At 40.5% G+C, this 21,968-nt stretch overlaps 1 protein-coding gene across 2 annotated transcripts; it reads left to right on the top strand.

Annotated features, from left to right (window-relative positions):
• The first annotated feature begins 1,466 nt into the window (after positions 1-1,466).
• On the top strand, positions 1,467-16,250 carry LOC129638484 (melanoma antigen preferentially expressed in tumors-like). Of its 2 annotated transcripts, none has more exons than XM_055562935.1 (5): positions 1,467-2,110; positions 3,447-3,563; positions 12,973-13,272; positions 13,686-14,288; positions 15,106-16,250. In XM_055562935.1, exons 3-5 carry the CDS (start codon positions 12,983-12,985, stop codon positions 15,617-15,619), a joined length of 1,407 nt encoding a protein of 468 aa, XP_055418910.1. In that variant the 5' UTR covers positions 1,467-2,110; positions 3,447-3,563; positions 12,973-12,982; the 3' UTR covers positions 15,620-16,250. The 2 variants fall into 2 exon arrangements, with proteins under 2 accessions (XP_055418910.1, XP_055418911.1); XM_055562936.1 differs by having other exon boundaries at positions 15,500-15,536.
• The last annotated feature ends 5,718 nt before the right edge of the window (positions 16,251-21,968 follow it).

Below are 21,968 nucleotides of genomic sequence, written 5' to 3'. Positions count from 1 at the left end.
TGGCATCACTGACTCGATGGACGTGAGTCTCGGTGAACTCCGGGAGTTGGTGACGGACAGGGAGGCCTGGCGTGCGCAAAGAATCGGACACGACTCAGCAACTGATCTGATCTGATCTGAAGTGGTAAAGTCATGAAACCAGGGATCCAGTGTAAGATATTTAATGCCATTACCCCATCTACTGAAAGATGACATTATATGGCAAAAATTAAAACAGTCATGGATGGTTTACTTCTTTAGCAGCAGTTAAAAGAGTATAAGAAAGAAATGTTGAAAAAAGAAAACAGAAAAAAGCAAACCTAAACTAAAGCAAAGTAAAAACAACAACAAACCCAGAGAAACAAAACATACTCAGAAAAGCTATGATCAAATGCTAGGTGTCATGAAGAAAAGTAAGCCTTGGCTAATGAGGCGAGCAGAGAAGTGAACCTAGCAAGGATGGTGGTTATAGGAACATCTGTGGGCAAGTTGTTACAGGAAAATACATAATGGTGTGAAAACATGCTTGGTGAGTTAGAGGTAGGGTCAGAGGCACAAAAAATAGGCTAGCATGGCTGGAGAACAATTCATTGAACAAATGTTGAAGCATACATTATACCAAGCATTACTATAAGGATATGTTAATGGACAAATAAACAAAGATTCCCGCCCTCCAGGAATTTATATTTTTCCACCAGAAGGAGATGGCCAATTTAGAAAAATAGCATATAAATAAAATGTATTGTATTCTGAAAAGTTTTAAACAGTTGGGAAGAGAATAAGAAACCAACAGTGGAATCAGGATTTCAGGGAGAAAGTGAAAGCGAAAGTTGCTCAGTTGTGTGCGACCCTTCGTGACCCCGTGGACTATACAGTCCATGGAATGCTCCAGGCCAGAATGCTGGAGTGGGCAGCCTTTCCCGTCTCCAGGGGATCTTCTTAACCCAGGGATCGAACCCAGGTCTCCCACATTGTTGGGCAGATTCTTTACCAGCTGAGCCACAAGGGAAGCCCAAGAATACTGGAGTGGGTAGCCTATCCCTTCTCCAGTGGATCTTGCCAACCCAGGAATCGAACCAAGGTCTCCCACATTGCAGGCTGAGAAGGTTGGACACACATACCCTGAATGCCCCTTGCTATTAAAGGGGCCGCAGTTTTCTCCTTCCCCAGAGAAGGGCATGGCCTCTCAGTCCAGTATTGTTGCCTGGAGAATCCCCAGGACAGAGGGACCTGATGGGCTACAGTTCATGGGGTCACAAAGAGTCGGACAAGACTGAAGCAACTTAGAATGCGTGCAGTTTTCTCCTTGATGCTGCTTTTGTCAAATGTCACTGTCATTGCTATGCTGGCTTTACTGCACAGAGGCCAGAATACATTTGTCCCTATCTGGTGTGGACTCAACACCTTATTTACCATAGGAGAGCCCTGTGGACACTAAAGTTTGATGGCTTTTTTCATCAAGTGCCAAGTTGCCCACCAGGCCCCTCGTCCATGGGATTCTCCAGGCAAGAATACTGGACTGAAAAATAAAAAAAAAGAATACTGGAGTGGGTTGCCGTGACCTCCTCCAGGGGGTCGTCCTGACCCAGGGATCGAACCTGGACTCGGACATCTCCTGCATCGGCAGGCGGGTTCTTGAGCACTAGCGCCCTGCCACCCGAGAAGCCTCTTTTTCATTAAGGGGCCAATTGTTTTTCAGTTCAGTCTCTGTTGCAAAGCCCATCGATGTGGACATCAGTTCTCTGAGTTTGAGTCCTGGCCTGGCAGAAACCCTGGCCAGGCGGTATCTAGGCCACACAGAGAGACAGACACTGTGCCCAGCTTTCCACCCAAGGGGTTCTAGAGCCGAGGCGCTGGTGCCTGAGGGGAACCTTCTCACCCATAAGCCCCTCTGCTATGTGGGCGGGTCTAGAACTTGGCCCCGCCTCCCGGTACCTAGCTGATTGAGTGAGGGGGTGGCATGTGACCTGCGCTACACCAATCCAAGTGCTCTTCTGGCGAGGAACCGTTAAGACGCCAGTAGCCTCCGGCGCTGGGGCTTGTTGGCAGCGGCCTGTGGAGAGGGAGGAACGCCCTGCCACTGCTGGGGTCTTGGACGTCTCAACTATTTTCCGACTCTTCTTCCAGTCAGGTATCTCAACAGTGTTCTTTCTATAAACTCTGTCTCTACTGATATAAATGAAATTACCTAGGACCAAAGTTTGGGGATTAATAAGAAAGGCAATCGATTGAATTGCTCGCCGGCCAACTCTCCTGTCCGCCCTCTGTGTAACCCTCTTTCCTTACCTGGGATTAGCTTCAATTTTGTGGTGAATCATTTCTTGCTCTCTTTAAAATCCCTCGATCCAGGAGGAGGGAAGAGGGTTCAGGATGGGGAACACAGGTATACCTGTGGCGGATTCATTTTGATATTTGGCAAAACGAATACAATTATGAAAAGTTTAAAAATAAAATAAAATAAAAAATAAATAAATAAATAAATACAATTAAAAAAAAATCCCTCGATCCAATAAAATAAAATAAAATCCCTCGATCGTGTTGCGCTCCTTTAAAAAATCGTATTTGTTTGCATCTAATTATTTTTGTGGTTCGTATTGATAATGCCCAGAAACCGAACCCAGGTCTCCTTCATTGTAGGCAGATTCTTTACCGTCTGAGCCACAAGGAGCAGATAAATATTCATCTACACCTTGGAAATGGTTGCACTTTCATTTCTATTAATGGGCCCTCTAGACAGGAAATGACAATCCACTCCAGTATTCTTGCCTGGAGCATCCCATGGACAGAGGAGCCTGGCAGGCTACAGTCCATGGAAGCACAAAGAGTCAGACATGACTGAGAAACTAACACTCTCCCTTTCAAACCACTTTGAAATAGTTTTTTAATGGATCACGAGGCACGAACATTTATCCATCTTTATATCCATCCTCCTAACCGTATTTCAATTGGTTAAACTATTATTAAAAGGTAAGATTTATAGTGTAACCGTGGGGCTTCCCCTGTGGCTCAGCTGGTAAAGACCCCACCTGCCAACGCAGGAAACCTAAGAGACTTGGGTTTGACCCCTGGGTCAGGAAGATCCCGTGGAGGAGGACATGGAAACCCACTCCAGTATTTTTGCCTGGATAATCCAATGGACAGAAGAACCTGGTAGCTTACAGTCCGTAGGGTGGCAAAGAGTCGGACAATACTGAAGCAATTTATCACACAGATATCATTATGTTTCCTTTTAGCAGTGAGTGAATCTTTAAAAAAAAGGTTTTTTTGAAGTACCTTTAGACCTAAAAAAAGTTTGCCAAAAACAGTATAGAAAAACTTCATCCAGATTTCCCTAATGTTAACATCTTACATAGGCATATAAAAATTATGAAAATTGAAAATTAATATCGATGCAGTACTATTAACTAATTTACATACTTTATTTGAATTCTGTCATTTATCCCAGTAATCTCCTTTTTCTGTCCCAGCATCCCATTCCGGATACCACATTTGGCCATCATTTCTCGTTAGTCTCCTCCACGCTGAGAATTCCTCAAGCTTTCTGGGTCTTTCCCAACGGTGACGGTTTTGGAGATACTGCTCAGGTATTTTATACAATGTCTGTCAGTTTGGGTTTGTCTGGTGTTTTCTTAGGATTAGATGAAAGTTACACATTTTTGGCAATAATACCTGTTTTATTGCCTCTCCTTCATTCTAATGGTGACGGAGTGATTTCTACCACAGGGGTCTGGGGGTGGCTGCTGAACATACACACCTGACACTGGACAGGTGCTACCCACAGCAGCTTCTCAGTAATGTTCACTCACTGCCTGAGGGAAGAGGATACTACTGGCTAGGTCGAGCCTCAGGGGAGTCATGCTCTGGAAGAGAATGCACAAGCAGGGCCGTGGGAGGTTATCTGTGGTAACAAGAGATGGTGGTGACCCTTGGTTCTCAAGGAAGGATGTGATTAGCTTGTTTGAATACTTCTGTGGACTGGTGGGGAACCAAAACCTGACAGGGGCAAGCAGACACTGTGGCTGGTTCCTATGATAAGGCTGCTTTTGGGCTAGGGGAATGCTTGCTCGGAGCCAAAAAGAGGGATAGGATTCTTCTCAGGCTTTTATTCACTGCTTTTAAAATTCATCTGTTGGTTTGGCCTACAACAAATATGACTAAAAGGTGACTTTCTATTTCCTTATTCCTACCATATTTGTTCATTGGAAATCTGTAGAGCTGTCTTTTCTCCCTCATATTTTTATAAATTTTCTTTCTTTTTTTTTTTAATTTTATTTTATTTTTAAACTTTACATAACTGTATTAGTTTTGCCAAATATAAAATTTTATAGAATGCATTTCTAATCATCAAATCAAATAAGTAATCAAATTCTTTATGTCAGTATTGAGATGTGAATAACTTCGTTATATTGTGACTTATAATCAAATTATATCATTATTTAGTTTCTTGCATTTTTCCAGCTTTGGTGATTAGGAACTCCTTGTGGGGTTTGTGTTCTTTGAGCATGATGTGGTTCTTTTCCGTGTACTTCCTTGCCGGCATTATAAGGTATTCCTGTTCATCTTGTGCTTTTCTTTCCCCACCATGACCCTGAAATCAGAACACTTCTGCCAAAACCCATGTTTCCTTTCCTTGGAAAATGACATTTAATAACTGATATCTCCCTGCACGTTCATTGCTACTGGGGTTTCCTTGCAGCTAGGTCTTCCTTTTCCATCAGTAAATGAAGGAAATATGTCGTCTGTATATACTTATGCTCCCAGATACATTGGAATTTCTCTAGATATTTCTGTAGATAGTGAAAGCCAGGAGCTCACACTGGTACTTCTTTTTTTAATTAATTAATTAATTTTAATTGGAGGATAAGGAGTTTACAATATTGTGATGGTTTATGCGATACAGCAACAATCCACTCTAGTCTGATTTGTAACGTCTTTGTCTCACCTGGCTCTCCTTATCTTCAGTATTTACTTATTTGTTCACACCTGATTGATTATACATGATGTGGTTACAGAAATGCTACCAAATGGTTAGATAGTATGACCGACCTAATGGACATGAATTTGAGCAAACTCTAGGAGATAGTGAAGGATGGGGAGACCTGGTGTGCTACAGAGACCGGGATCCCAAAAAGTTGGGTACAACTTAATGACTGAGCACAAAACACGCACCTGTTAGAAGCAGATCTGATGACTTGTGTGTGTGTCCACTTCTTTATATCTTAAGCCTCCAAGGATGCAATCAAATACTGTTTCCCCAAGTTGCTTAGCTTAGCTGTTTTCTTCCTCACTCCTTCTCTTGTGGTTAAGACATTTATTTGTAATATATTTAGGTTAATTTGTTGGTGTTTCGAATTTGAGTTTGCCCTCTCCCCCCATATCCTAGTTCATTTTAATTTTTCACTTAATCCTGGGGTATGTGAAACACTACTGTGATTCAGACTCAGGGCTGCACAAACACACATACTGTAGGCGTATGATTCTTTCCCCATGTCTTCCACCCGCTTCGCATTCCCCATTTCTTTTCCACAATCCCCCTGTAGATAACCAATCTGGTTATCTGGTTGAACCTTTCCTGGATTTACTCTACACAAATGAATAGATACATACGGGTTTTCTTATGTTCCATTGTCTATTAAATGAAAGATGGCATTTTCTAAAGCTCCTTTGCACTTTTCCTTTTTCAGTAAACAGCATTTCATCAAAAAAAAAAAAAAACTCCTTATTCTGTACTCCTTCATTCTTCTTTATAGCTAGCTACATTAGATTACACTGGCTTCGATAGGGGCATTTCCGGAGAAGGCAATGGCAACCCACTCCAGTACTCTTGTCTGGCAAATCCCATGGACCGAGGAGCCTGGTGGGCTGCGGTCCATGGGGTCGCTAGGAGTCGGACACGACTGAGCGACTTCACTTTCACTTTTCCCTTTCATGCCTTGTAGAAGGAAATGGCAACCCACTCCAGTGTTCTTGCCTGGAGAATCCCAGGGACGGGGGACCCTGGTGGGCTGCCGTCTTTGGGGTCGCACAGAGTTGGACACGACTGAAGCGACTTAGCAGCAGCAGCAGCAGCAGCATAGGGGCGTTTCAGTTGTTTTCAACATTTCGTAATGATTAATACAAACAATGCTGCAGTGAATAACCCAGTGTACACGTATTTTTGTGTTGGTGGTAATGTCTCTTCAAGTTTCATTTCCAGCAATAGGATTGTTGGCCCAAATGTTAAATGCATCTGTAGTTATGTTGTGTTATGGCTGAGCCACTTTCACTTTCACTTCAGTTCAGTTCAGTCGCTCAGTCGTGTCCAACTCTTTGCGACCCCATGAATCGCACCACGCCAGGCCTCCCTGTCCATCACCGACTCCCGGAGTTCACTGAGACTCACGTCCATCGAGTCAGAGATGCCATCCAGCCGTCTCATCCTCTGTCGTCCCCTTCTCCTCCTGCCCCCAATGCCTCCCAGCATCAGAGTCTTTTCCAATGAGTCAGCTCTTCGCAACTTGCCGTACATTAAAAAAATCTTTTTAGTCACATAGAATGTTCTTTTCTTTAATCACCTCTGGAAATTTCAGTCACAGTTAGAAAGCCTTTCCCAACGCTGATAGTGAAGAGAAATTCTGCCATATTTTCTTCAAGATTTTGTTATGGCTTCATTTTTTTGTTTAGATTCCTAAACCCATTTACAGTTTATTTTTGTGGATGGTATGTCATGGATCTGCACTGATTTTTTTTTAATGTCTCAATTGTTCCAGCCTCATTTGTTGAATGTTCATCTTTGCCTCAGTGATTTTACATGCCTTTGGCTCATACACTAAAATCCCCAGCTATAATTGGTGTTATTCTGAGTTTTTTATTCTATGCCACTGGCCTATTAGTCTATTCCTGTACTGGTACCCAAGTGGTATACATTTGGAGCTTTATAGTGTGCTTTTATGTCTGATATGATTACTGTTCACTCATGCTGCTGCTGCTGCTGCGTCGCTTCAGTCGTGTCCGACTCCGTGCGACCCCATGGACTGCAGCCTACCAGGCTTCTCCGTCCATGGGATTCTCCAGGCAAGAACACTGGAGAGGGTTGCCATTTCCTTCTCCAATGCATGAAAGTGGAAAGTGAAAGTGAAGTTGCTCAGTCGTGTCTGACTCTTAGCGACCCCATGGACTGCAGCCTACCAGGCTCCTCCATCCACGGGATTTTCCGGGCAACAGTACTGGAGTGCGGTGCCATTGCCTTCTCCCTATTCACTCATAGGTTTTCCTTTTTTACTTGTATCCTGGCTATTCTTGCATGTTTTTTAAAAAAATATGAACTAAATCATCCATTGGTCTAACTCCATAAAAACGTTCGCCGATATTTTTGAGATTGTATTCAACGTATACGTAACTTTAGAGGGAATCAATATCTTTTTAGTGCTGAGTTATTCTGTCTAAGGTCTTTGAAAATCTTCCTACTTATTCAAGTTTCCTTCTATGTTGTTCGAGAGTGTTTACAAATTGTCTTTGTATAGATGCTCTCATTAAGTTTATTTCTATACACTTAGTCTTTGTTATTGCCATTGTATATGGGATTTTCTCTCCTAACATGTCCTCCAGCTGTGTGTGTGTGTGTGTGTGTGTGTGTGTGTGTGTGTGCGTGCGCGTGTGTGTATGCAAAACAAAGACTAATAATATTTGTATGTAACTTTATATCCTACTACCTTGCTGAATTCTCTTTGTTTTAGTTAATTTGTCATGGTTTCTATAAGAGTCTTCAGGTGTGCGATGATATCACCTGGACATAGAGGTGGCTTTACATCTTCTTATCCATTCTTAAAACTCGTATTGGTTTCTCTAGTCAACTGACTAGTGCTTGCTGTTGAACACTGAACAGGAGTGATATAGTGGGCATACTTTTGTTATTCTTGACCTTATTGGAAAACCTCTGGTACTCCCCTACTAAATAAAGTATTTGCACGAGGAGCTACTTATATAGCTTTTATCATGTTAATAATGCATCCCTGATTCCTGTTTCTTCAGTTTTCTCTTTTTTAACATGAATGCCTATTGAAGTTTCCCAAAGGTTGGTTTGGCATCTATGATGATAGTCCTAAGATTATCGTTCAGTTGCTATGTCGTGTCTGACTCTTTGCAATCCAGGCTCCTCTGTCCTCCCCTATCTCCCAGAGTTTGCTCAGATTCATGTGTATTGAGTCAGTGATGCTGTCTAACCATCTCATTCTCTGCTGCTCCCTACTCCTTTTGACTTCAATCTTCCCCAACATTGGGGTCTTTGTCTTTAAATATGTTACCGTGGTGAAGGATATGAATGAAATTCCTAATATAGAGCCAGCCTTGTATTAATGGAATAAGTCCCACTTTATCACAGTATCAGATCAGATCAGATCAGATCAGTCGCTGAGTCGTGTCCGACTCTTTGCGACCCCATGAATCGCAGCACGCCAGGCCTCCCTGTCCGTCACCAACTCCCGGAGTTCACCGAGACTCACGTCCATCGAGTCAGTGATGCCATCCAGCCGTCTCATCCTCTGTCGTCCCCTTCTCCTCCTGCCCCCAATCCCTCCCAGCATCAGAGTCTTTTCCAACGAGTCAACTCTTCACATGAGGTGGCCAAAGTACTGGAGTTTCAGCTTTAGCATCATTCCTTCCAAAGAAATCCCAGGGCTGATCTCCTTCAGAATGGACGGGTGGGATGTCCTTGCAGTCCAAGGGACTCTCAAGAGTCTTCTCCAACACCACAGTTCAAAAGCATCAAGTCTTCGGCGCTCAGCCTTCTTCACAGTCCAACTCTCACATCCATACATGACCACAGGAAAAGCCATAGCCTTGACTAGACGAACCTTTGTTGGCAAAGTAATGTCTCTGTACTACTTTCTAAATGTATTGTTGGATGTTTGCTAATATTCTGTTCAGAGTTTTGGTATCTATGTTTATGTGTTAGTATCCTACTGGCTTCCGAAAAGAAATTAGGGACATTTCCTTGCTTTCAAATGTTCTTAAACAAGTCACAAAGCTTTGGTACTATTTGATCGTTGATGGTTTACTAGAATTCACCAATGAATACATCTGAGCAAGGTGCTTCTTGGGTGTATTTCTTGTAATAACTTTATTCATTTCTTCTGTGAAGATTGACTCATTTAAACTTTCTAACACTAGATTTAAACTTTCGAAGCAAAGGAGAAAAGAAAAGATATAAGCATCTGAATGCAGAGTTCCAAAGCATAGCAAGAAGAGATAAGAAAGCCTTCCTCAGTGATCAGTGCAAAGAAATAGAGGAAAACAGCAGAATGGGAAAGACTGGAGATCTCTTCAAGAAAATTAGAGATACTAAGGGAACATCTCATGCAAAGACGGGCTCGATAAAGGACAGAAATGGTATGGACCTAACAGAAGCAGAAGGTACTAAGAAGAGATGGCAAGAATACACAGAAGAACTGTACAAAAAAGATCTTCACGACCAAGATAATCACGACGGTGTGATCACTCACCTAGAGCCAGATATCCTGGCATGTGAAATCAAGTGGGCCTTAGAAAGCATCACTAGGAAGAAAGCTAGTGGACGTGATGGAATTGCAGTTGAGCTATTTCAAATCCTGAAAGATGATGCTGTGAAAGCGCTGCACTCAATATGCCAGCAAATTTGGAAAACGCAGCAGTGGCCACAGGACTGGAAAAGGTCAGTTTTCATTCCAGTCCCAAAGAAAGGCAACTCCAAAGAATGTTCAAACTACTGCATGATTGCACTCATCTCACACGCTAGTGAAGTAATGGTCAAAATTCTCCAAGCCAGGCTTCAGCACTACGTGAACCGTGAACTTCCAGGTGTTCAAGCTGGTTTTAGCAAAGGCAGAGGAACCCCAGAGACCAAATTGCCAACATCTGCTGGATCATGGAAAAAGCAAGAGAGTTCCAGAAAAGCATCTATTTCTGCTTTATTGACTATGCCAAAGCCTTTGACTGTGTGGATCACAATAAACTGTGGAAAATTCTTCAAGACATGGGAATACCAGACCACCTGACCTGCCTCTTGAGAAACCTGTATGCAGGTCAGAGAGCAACAGTTAGAACTGGACATGGAACAACAGACTGGTTCCAAATAGGAAAAGGAGTACGTCAAGGCTGCCTATTGTCACCGTGCTTGTTCAACTTATATGCAGAGTACATCTTGAGAAACGCTGGGCTGGAGGAAGCACAAGCTGGAATCAAGATTACCGGGAGAAATATCAATAACCTCAGATACGCAGATGACACCACCCTTATGGCAGAAAGTGAAAAAGAACTAAAGAGCCTCTTGATGAAAGTGAAAGAGGAGAGTGAAAATGTTGGCTTAAAGCTCAACATTCAGAAAACGAAGATCATGGCATCTGGTCTCATCCATGGCAAATAGATGGAGAAACAGTGGAAATAGCGGCTGACGTTATTTTTCTGGGCTCCAAAACCACTGCAGACGGTGACTGCAGCCATGAAATTAAAAGACGCTTACTCCTTGGAAGGAAAGTTATGACCAACCTAGACAGCATATTGAAAAGCAGAGACATTAGTTCGTCAACAACGGTCCGTGTAGTCAAGGCTATGGTTTTTCCAGTGGTCATGTATGGATGTGAGATTTGGACTATACAGAAAGCTAAGCACTGAAGAATTGATGCTTTTGAACTGTGGTGTTGGAGAAAACTCTTGAGAGTCCCTTGGACTTCAAGGAGATCCAACCAGCCCATCCTAAAGGAGATCAGTCCTGGGTGTTCACTGGAACGACTGATGCTGAAGCCGAAACGCCAGTACTTTGGCCACCTCATGCGAAGAGTTGACTCGCTGGAAAAGACCCTGATGCTGGGAGGGATTGGGGGCAGGAGGAGAAGGGGGCGACAGAGGATGAGACGGCTGGATGGCATCACTGACTCGATGGACGTGAGTCTCGGTGAACTCCGGGAGTTGGTGACGGACAGGGAGGCCTGGCGTGCTGCGATTCATGGGGTCGCAAAGAGTCGGACACGACTGAGCGACTGACCTGAACTGAATGTTGACCTCTGAGATTCCAAAACTCCCCATCGACATCCCTGTGAGAGTGTTTCCTACTATGTGGAAAATTCTTCTTCTCAACTTCCTCACCAGGGGCAGGTCTCCATCCCTAAATCTTTTGTCTGTGTTTTCATCTTTTGTATGTTGTCCTGCCTCCTCTTGAAGAGTTTGGGGTGCCTTTCTGGGTGCCTTGTGTCCTCCACCAATGTTCAGAAGTTGTTTTGTGGGAGTTGCTCAACATTCAAATGATCTTTTGTTGAATTTTTGGAGGAGAGGCTGGTTTCCCCATCCTATTCCTCTGCCATCTCGGGACCACCCTACTCTGTAGTCTCATGCAATCTCATTAGCCTTAGACTGAGTCTGATGTATTAAATCTTCTATTGTTAGTGTTTTCTCTTATTACTGTTATTTTATCTACATATCCTTCCCTTTTTAGTTTTGAAGGTGTTTGCAGTACTCCTGGTGCATAAATACTCCTAACGATTATATCTTCATTTTGAGTTTTTGCTTTTATCATTAAGACATATTCTTCCTCATGTTTAATGCATTGTTATAACTCATCCTGAACCACCTATTTCCTTAACGCTTTACTCTCTAGTCTATGCGTTTTTTTCCTCCAGTATCATTTAACACTCCCCTATTGCATCATGATAAAAAGGTTGTTCTATTTTCTTATACTCTTCTCCCTTCTCTCATTTTACTTGCACATTTTCTGTTTTTTCACAACATAAAACTTCTGTACATTAGTCTTCTCCCCTTTCCTCCATGTTGATTTTAGTATTACATGTAAAATACTCACTTTTAGATAGTTTGGTCAAGTTTTCCTTCTCATCACCTGTTGGAACACAATCTCAGTTCCTCTTTTAGAAGATTACTTGGCAAATATTCTGTAAAGAGACGTGTAGGGAATATTGTAAGTTTCTGGATCACAGTGCTCCTGTCACTCTACTCACCTTTGCAACTGTAGTGCCAAAGCATTCAGAGACAATACATAAATGATATATCATGGCTTTGTTCCAATAAAACTTTATATATAAAATCAAGCAGTGGGCTTGATTTGGGTTAGTGGGCCAGTCTGAACACTGACCCTTACTCTAGTAGCTTCCTTAGTTGAATATAAAATCTTTATGTCAACCTTTCATTTTGTTTGTTTGTTTTGGAGATTGGGGGAGAAGTCTTGAGTACTCTGATTTGTGGTTTTCTTATGTATTGCAAGATCCTTAATTTTCCCTTCTGTTTATTTTTCCCATCATTACCCAAGTGCCAACAGAGGCTTCTCCCTTCTTCATTGCCTTATTCTTCCCTAAAAGCTGTATCTTTCAAAAACTGCACTTTTAAGTCATCTGTGTCCCTTAAAAAACTCCTATTAGGAATTCCTCCCCTGTAGTCCATGCTCTCATATTCTAGGACACCTTTTCAGTAATTTTAGATTTATTCTGTGCTTAGTCATTCTGCTGTAGTTTTAGATCTGCTTTAAGCCCTTTCCCATCTTCCTTTCTCTCTGTCTCTTGTAAGATTTCTATGTCTGTCTTTTTTCTTGCCACAAAGCCTAGTCATGGGAGTATGAAAAATCATGCTGAGATTTCATGATTTTTGTTTTATTCACAATTATTTTGAATTTTTGGCATTCTCCATTTTAAAGGAATTGTGAGGCTTTTATGTTGATGCACATTTTCCTTCTTATTGGTTTGTGTCTTTTTGTGAAGAAATAATTTGAGGAAGGTCAAGATTGGCTTCTGCTAACTTACCTATGACTTATAATGGCATTTTATCTTATGTAAATGTGTGTATGTGTGCATGTATATAATTAAATACTCACACAAGTCTATTTTCATTCTATTCCCAGAGGAGAGGTCACTTGAGTTGGCCATATAATTTGCCCATATACTTATTCAGTAAGCATTTTATCCATAGCTATCCCTGGAAACAAACAAGAGACTATAGATTTTTTCTCAGAACTTCTAAATATTCTCCACTCTGAAGCAGGTTTGTGAAGATGGACCAAAAGATCACAGACACACTCTTCGAGCTCGCTGCAAAGAGTCTGCTGAGTAATGAGCCTGCAGTGATGCATGCTCTGGAGAAAATCCCAGGAGGTCTCTTTGTTCCATTGTTCAGCACTGCCTTCTTGGGTGGGCATAAGAAGATCCTAAAGGCAATGGTGAGGGTCTGGCCTTTTCACTGTCTCCATCTTGGGTCACTGAGGGCACAGGAGTCATACTATGACATCTTGGAAGCCATGATTGATGGTCTGCCGATCCCCCCAGCCCAGAACGCTTCCTCTAGGTAAGTCTATGACCAGAAGATTTATAGGGAGTCAACAGGAGGGTATGCTGTAGCCTGGGGCAGGGGAGTATCTAACCTTCTCCCAACACTAGCCAATGAATTCAGCAGTTGGGGTCACCTTCAGGATTTCATTGTCTTATAGAGTTGATTAAAGAACAGAGGTGAATGAGGGTACTATGAATGAATTTGACTGTGATTACATAGAAGTGGGATATGGGCATTGAGACAGGGCAAGACCAGAGGTGAAGGAAGTGTGGGGAAAGGATGAAAGATGCTCAATTTGTGTGGAAAGAACTTCTTGGTGAATGGTGATGAAGTGAAAACCAGGATTCAGGTGTTCTGTCCGTTTCCCACCATTGATCTTGCTGGGTTATGTTCCAATCAACCACATTTCATGTCTTCTTTCCTTACAGGGGCCACAAACTGAGGATCCTAGATTTAAGGCACAACTCAAACTGTAAGATAACATGTTCTCACGTCAGGATCACATTCCCTTTCTGTTTACAGTCATGCAAATACTCTCGGCATGCTCTCCGTAACTTAGAAAACACTCAGCATCGTGCCAGGTGCCTTGGGATTGGTGATTCTGGGTCTGAGGTTGAGTCAGCTCAGGAAACCATTGAATTACTAGTGAATATTTCCCTCAATAATACCTTGAGAGCTCAGCGGTTTCTCACTTTCCTCTGTAATAAAGTTGAGCAGAGTTCTGGGTTCTTGCACCTCTGCTGCAGAGATTTGCGAATCAGTAGAATGTCTGCCAACAGACATATCCTTCAGATTCTGGATATGGAGTGCATTAATCATCTGGAAATGGATCAGGCTTATATGAATGAGATCATCACCTTTTTTGCTGGAATGACCCACCTGCACAGCCTTAGTTTGTCTAACATCCCCTTTAGGTCTTGTAAGGGAAGGAATTTCAGGTTTTTTCTCATCCTGCTTGGGCAGCTGGAAAACCTCCAGGAGCTCAGGTTGTCTTTCTTCTACCTCAGAGATCAACTGCACAAACTGCTCAGGTGAGGGGATTGGGAGAAATCTGGGTTCCCTGAAGACCTCATTGTTAAGACAGAAGGGACCATTCTTGCATCTTCCTATGCTCCTAGTAACCTATTTTTCCTTTCACCTCAGCATAGGCATTGCTGGGAGTTTGAACCTAGCTGGGGGAGAATGGGGTACCTTATGGTGAGGGGCAGATGAGGTTAGTGAAGGAAGCTGTGCTTATTCATTCATTCAGTGACCACAGGCAGACAGAACATGTTTGTACATAGATTTCTGAAAAAGACTCAGTCCTTCTGCGCCTGGACTTGATAGCTCTCTAGAGAGGAAGGGGAGGCACTCAGAGAGAAACTTTAAGTTGTAGTTCTAATGCACACGCCCGTGGATGGGTCACAAGAGTTAACACTGCCAGATAATTTTGCTCCTGTATTTTCCCGAAGGCTTAGACCCTTGAATGGAGAGCTTGTCATCTGGAAAGTAAAGGAAACCCTCAGTTGGCTGCTTTCCTGGACCCATCCTCACCAAATAAGTGAACCAGATCCAATCCTTATTATTTTATATATACTGAGTGCATGTGATTTTTTTCACTTAATCCTTCTCGTAACTCTGTATAATAATTACTGGTGTGCACATTTTCAAGGTTAAAACCCTCTTCCTCAGAGTGGTAAAGTAACTTTCTCAGTGTCCAAAATTTATAATCTCTGATCCTAAAGTCCACATTGATAACCACCTATTGGAAACTAGTATATAGCAGTTTATTGTAGAGGAATATGTTCCTGTAATTTGGGGGTCTTTGCTGTCATTCTTCTGAAATAAACTTACTTTTTCTCTCTTTAGAGTCCTGCCGCCTCATATGGATACATTGTGTCTCCCTTTCTGTGGCCTTTCTATCAGAGATGTCTCTTTCCTGTCCCAGAGCTCTCAGGCCACCCAGCTCAGGGTATTGAATCTCAATGACAATAATTTCTTTTCAGAAGCTTATGAGCCCTTCCAGGTTCTGCTGGAAAAGGTTTCAGGCACCATGCAACGTCTGGAGATAAATAATTGTATGATGACTGATTCTACTCTCTTGGCCATCATCCCAACCCTGAATCAATGTGTCCACCTCCGTGTTTTTAACTTTGCCTTCAACCCCATTTCGATGCCTGTGCTCAAGAGCCTTCTGCAGCACTTGACATCCTTGCCGAGGCTGAGGCGTGTGATTTATCCTGTTCCTGTCCATTGTTTCCAGGAGCAGAATTTTTATCACAGCTTGAACCGACAGAAACTTGCCCAAGTTCAGGCCCAGGTCAAGGCGATGCTGCACATGTTACACCAGGATCACGTGCAATGGTTCACTTATTCTGATTGATTTCCACTATATAAGAAGTGTTTCACCACTGATGCATGGCTGTTAAGTGTTCATTGTTTTGCCTGAAGCCCAAGTTTGTAGAGATACATATACAAAGTTCTACTGTTCCAGAAAACTGGGGTTTAGGAATGTTGGATATGTAACTGACCTCTATAAAAGAGAAACTTTAAAAAGGAAATAGAGGAATTTGAAAGGTCCTCTGGATCTCTTGTTCACTGCCCTCTACATCTTCTCATTACTAAGCAAGTTATGGCTATGTGATATAAGCTGACCGGGGCATAATATATCATATCATTTCCTTCTCCACACTGATTGGTCCATTTATCAATCTATGGGCACTTGACACAATTCAGATCTGTTGAAACTCTTCCTAGAGGTGGTAGTTGTTGAGTAATTTTGCCCTCTAGGTACCTGCAAATTTCCTCTGTTTCTGATTCGCTCAGGTTGTTTATCAGGGAACATATGCAGGTAAAAAGAAACAGACTATGCCCACTACCTAGTGGTATCTTCATCAGCATGTTACTGCCTGATTTCTCAGGTCTCAGAACCCTGGCTTTGTTATTGGCTATTTCACACACATTCACTAAGTATCTGTTATGATTTAGGTACTTACCCATATGCTAAAAAAAAAATAAAGTCCCTGATCTCACAAAAGTGTAGATACTCCTATTGTTTACTAGTTTGTCTGTTTTCTCTAGAGCACTTAAGAACTTATTTATCCCCACCTTTTTTTTTACATTTTCCCTTACATGATTGGCTCAAATGATATTGGCCTGTTTTGTCCTGTTGGATAGCTGCTCAGTCCTCACATCATGGCTTGAATGTTACCTCATCAGATAGGTTTTCTGTTGTCTCTTATTTCCCCATTTAAGTAGATTTATTCTGATGTTTCTTTGTCTTAATGTACCATGTACAGTTCCTTCATGGTGCACATTGTTCCATATGTATGCATTCTGTCTGCTCTTCCACTAGAGTTGCACTGTTCAGTATGGTGTACACTAACCATATGTGAATATTGAGGTCTAGAAATTTGGCTATTCTCAAATGTGATGTACCCTAAGTGTTAAATGCACACTGTGTATCCAAGAGTTAATAAGAAACAAAGGATGTAGAATAACTGATTGATCATTTATGTATACTGTTTACATGTTGAAATGATAACATACTGCATTTCAAAAACAGTAAAGATAAGAGAATGTAAATTCTTTATATTGTTATATGTTAAGATGATAGCATTGTATTTCAAAGAATTAGTAAGAAAAATGTTAAAATAGTTACCTGCTCATATGATTACAAGTCAGTGTGATAAAACAAGGCATTTCAACACTGACTGAGAGAAAATACCGTTAATTAATAGATTGTTCCTAGTGTTTATATGTTGAAAGGGTAACACAGAAAATATCAACAATTTGGTAACAAAAAAAGAATAGAAAAATAATTAGTAGTTTGTGTATAGTGTTTCCTTGTTTAAATGAAAACAGATTGCATTTTAAAGACTTAGTAAGAAAGAAAAATGTAATAGTAATTAAGGATGTGTTCATTGTTTCCACATTGAAGTAATAAAACAATTTTTAAAACTCAGTAAAAAAATTTAGTTATTTTTCCTACGTGTTGAAATGATAAACCATTTCAAAGACTTGAGAAAATATAAAAATTAATTCATAATTAATAAAAATAGTGAATAGCTTGTTCCTAACTGCATGTGAAGTCGCTCAGTCGTGTCTGACTCTTTGCAACCCCATGGACTGTAGCCTACCAGGTTCCATCCATGGGATTTTCCAGGCAAGAATACAGGACTGGCTTGCCATTTCCTTCTCCAGAGGATCTTCCTGACCCAGGGATTGAACCCGGGTCTCCCGCATTGCAGGCAGACGCTTTACTGTCTGAGCCAGTATGTTGTTGCTTTTTTTGAAATGATAACAAATGGCATTTCAAAGAAATGAGAATCATATGAGAATCATAAGAAAATTAGAATGCAACAAGGTCACCATTACCCTAATACTAAAACCAGAGAAAGACACTACAGAAAAAAAAAATGACCTGGCAACAGCTTTGATGTATATAAATAGAAAAATCCTAGACAAAATATTAGCAAAACGAATCCAACAATATATAAAAAGGACCATACACCATAATCACATAGCATTTATTTCAATGTCACAAGGATGATACATTTGCAAATCAATGTGTGATGCACCATTATAATATAACAAAAGTTAAAACTCACATAATTATCTCAGTAGATGCAGAAAAACTGTTTGACACAATTGAACATCCGTTCATGAAAACAACTCTCAACAAAGTTTAGAGGGAATGTGTCTCAAAATAATAAAGGCATCTATGAGAAACCCACAGCCAGCATCTCAGAGAGCAGTGAAAAGCTGAAAGACTTCCTGCAGAATTCAGGTACAAGACAGGATACCACTCACACCACTTCTATTTAACATAGTATTAAAAGTCCTACTAGCCACAGCAATCAAATGAAAAATATAAATAAAGTCACCCATACTGGAAGGGAAGAGATAAAACACACCCTTTGCAGATGACATGATACTTTGTATTTTAAGCTCTAAAGACCACCTAAAAACTAGTACAACTCATGAATGAATCTATTAAAGTTGAAGGGTGGAAAATTAACATACAGAAATCTGTTACATTTCTATACACTAATAATGGACTATCACAAAGAGAAAGATTTTTAAACATTCTGTTTAAATTGCATCAAAAAGAATAAAATACCTAGGAGTACACATAACCAAGGAGATGAAAACCCTGTACTCTAAAAACTGGTGAAAGAAATCAAAGGTGAATAAAGAAATAGACATCCTGTGCTCTTGGGTTGAAAGAATTAATATTGTTAAAATGTCCATACCACCCAAAGCAATGTACAGCTTTAATGCAATTTCTATCCAAATACCTATGCCATTTTTCACAAAACTAAACCAATAATCCAAAATTCCTACGGAACCACAAAAGACCTCAAATTGCTAAAGCCATCTTGAGCAAAAAACAAAGATGGAGGTATAACCTTCTCAAAATCCAGACCATACCACAAAGCTACAGTAATCAAAACAGCATAATGCTGATACAGAACACAGACATAGATCAATGACGTAGAATCAACAGTCCAGAAATAAACCCATGCACCTATGGTCAGTTAACCTATGAAAAAGGAGGCAAGGTATACAATGGAGAAAAGACAGTTTTCAGTAAGTGGTGCTGGGAAAACTGGTCATGTACTTGCAAAACAAAGATTAGAACTTTCTCTCACACCATATACAAAAATAAACTCTATAAATGTTTTAAAGACCCACGTTTAAGACCTCAAACCACGAAGCTCCTAGAAGAGAACATAAGCAGAACACTCATTGACAAAAATAGCAGTATTTTTTTTGATGAGTCTTCTAAGGCAAAAGAAATAAAAGCAAAAATAGTTAAACGAGATGTAATTAAACTTAAAGAGTTTTTGCACAGGAAAGAAAACCATAAAAAATGAAAACCTAAGGATTGGGATAAAATATTTGCAAACAATGTGATCAACAAGGGTTTTTAATTGAAAATATATAAACAACTCATAGAACTAAGTATCAAAACAAAAAACAATTCAGTAAAAAAAATGGGCAGGAAGCCTGAATAGACATTTTTCCAGAGAAGATGTACACATGGTTAACAGGCACATGAAGAGATGGTCAACATGGCTAATAAGAGGGATGCCAATCAAAACAACCATGAGGTACCACTGCATTCCAGTCAAAATGGATATCATAATAAGATCTACAAATAACAAATGTTCGAAAGACTGTGGAGAAAAAGGAGTTCTTTCACCCTGTTGGTGGGAATGGAAATTGGAGCAGCCACTATGGAAAACCATATGGAGCTCCTTCAAAAACTAAAAATAAAACTACCATATGATCCAACAATTCACTCCTGGATATATATCCAGAACAATAACAAAAACAATGAAAAGATACATAACCCCATTGTTCATAGCAGCACTACAGTAGCAAATGTATGACAGCAACCCAAGTGTCCATCACCAGATGAATGGGTAGAATAATGTGGTGCATGCACGTGCATATGCACACACAAACGCAGAAATATTACTCAGCCATGAAAAGAATGAAATTCTGCTATTTGCTGCAATATGGATGGATCTAGGCAATATTATGTTTAGTGAAATGTCAAGTATAGAAGGACACATACTGTATGATACCACTTGCATGTGGAATCTAAAAAAAAAAATACAAATGAATGCATACACAAAATGGAAACAGACTCACAGATAAGGAAAACAAAATTTTGGTTACAAACGGGCAAGGGAAGGTACAAGGGACAAACTAGTGGAATGGGATTAAGAGATACAACTACTAAGTATAAAATAGATAAGCAACAATCATATACTCTATAGCACAGTGAATTATAAGTATCATCTTATAATAACTAACAGTGGGGTATAACCTGGAAAACTACTGGATCACTATGCCATACCCTGGAAACTAATATAATATTGCAAATTAACTATTGTTGTTGTTGTTTTGTTGATAAATCGTGTCCGACTCTTTGTGACCCTATGTATTAATCATTTACCACCAGGCTCCTCTGTCCATGGGGTTTCCCAGGTCAGGATACTGGAGTGAGTTGCCATTTCCTTTTCCAAGGGATCTTTCTGACCTAGGGATCAAACCCGCATCTTATTCTTGGCAGGCAGCTTCTTTACTGCTAAGCCACCAGAAGAGTCCAAATCAACTGTGCTTCAATTAAAAAGAAAAAGCATGCAAAATTATTTAATAAATTATTCACCCTGCTTCTATAATGAAATAATATGCTACATTTCAAAGACTTAACCAAAAACAAAACCCTAATTAATTAATAATGCTAGTTACCACCATTCTTACATGAAAGATCTTTAATTATACCAGTCTGATTTAAGATATTAATAATGCAGCTTAACTTTGATTGCATGGGAAAACTCTATGCTTTTACTTCTTCCCATCTCATTTTGTGTTACTGATGTCCTGGTTTACATGTTTTGATATTGTGAGCACTAACAAATTATTGCAACTCTTTTTTAAATAATTAAATTAATTTATTTTAATTGAAGGCTAATTACTTTACTATATTGTGGTGGTTTTTGCTGTATATTGACATGAATCAGCCACGGGTGTACATGTGTCCCCCCATCCCGAACCCCCTTCCACCTCCCTCCCCATCCCATCCTTTTTGGTTATCCCAGTGAACTAGCTTTGAGTGACCTGCTTCATACATCGAACTTGGACTGGTCATCTATTTCACATATGGTAAAATATGTGTTTCGATGCTATTCTCTAAAATCATCCCACCCTCGCCTTCTCCCACATGGTCCAAAAGTCTGTACTTTACACCCATGTCTCTTTTACTGTCTTGCATATAGGGACATTGTTACCATCTTTCTAAATTCCATGTGTATGCATTAATATACTGTATTGGTGTTTTTCTTTCTCACTTACTTTACATTGTGTAATAGGCTCCAGTTTCATCCACCTCGTTAGAATTCACTCAAATGAATTTTTTTAATAGCTGAGTAATATTCCATTGTGTATCTGTACCACAACTTTCTTGTCCATTCGTCTGCTGATGGACATCTAGGTTGCTTCCATGTCCTAGTAAACAGTCCTGCAATGAACATTGGGGTACATGTGTCTCTTTCAATTCCAGTTTCCTGGATGTGTATGCTCAGCAGTGGGACTGCTGGGTTGTATGGCAGTTCTATTTTCTGTTTTTTAAGGAATCTCTACACTGTTCTCCATAGTGGCTGTAGTAGTTTGCATTCCCACCAGCAATGGAAGAGGGTTCCTTTTTCTCCACACCCTCTCCAGCATTTACTGTAGATTTTCTGATGGGACCCATCTGGCCAGCATGAGATGGTACCTCATTGTGGTTTTGATTTGCATTTCTCTGAAAATGAGTGATGTTGAACATCTTTTCATGTGTTTGTCAGCCATCCATTTGTTTTCTTTGGAGAAATGTCTGTTTAGTTCTTTGGCCCACTTTTTTGATTGGGTTGTTTATTTTTAATACATTTCACTTTTATACAGAAGTTGAAACGTTCTGAATTTGACTATTTGCTTTACTTTTTCTTGTGAGTTACATCATTTCCAAGGTTTTTATGTTATTAATTGGTGTCTTTTTGTTTCCACTTAAAGAACTCCCTTGAGCATTTTGTTTAAGGCAGGTCTAGTGGTGAAAAACTCCCTCAGCTTTGGTTTCTCTGGGAATGTCATTATCTTTCTTTTCTTAAGAACAGCTTTTCTGAAGAGAGTATGCTTTGTTGTCAGTTGTTTTCTTTCAGCACTTTGAATATATCATCCCA

Source organism: Bubalus kerabau, chromosome X (genome assembly GCF_029407905.1).
Source record: "Bubalus kerabau isolate K-KA32 ecotype Philippines breed swamp buffalo chromosome X, PCC_UOA_SB_1v2, whole genome shotgun sequence".
NCBI classification, from domain to species: Eukaryota; Metazoa; Chordata; class Mammalia; order Artiodactyla; family Bovidae; genus Bubalus; species Bubalus kerabau.
This window is presented reverse-complemented; position numbering and strand designations above follow the sequence as displayed.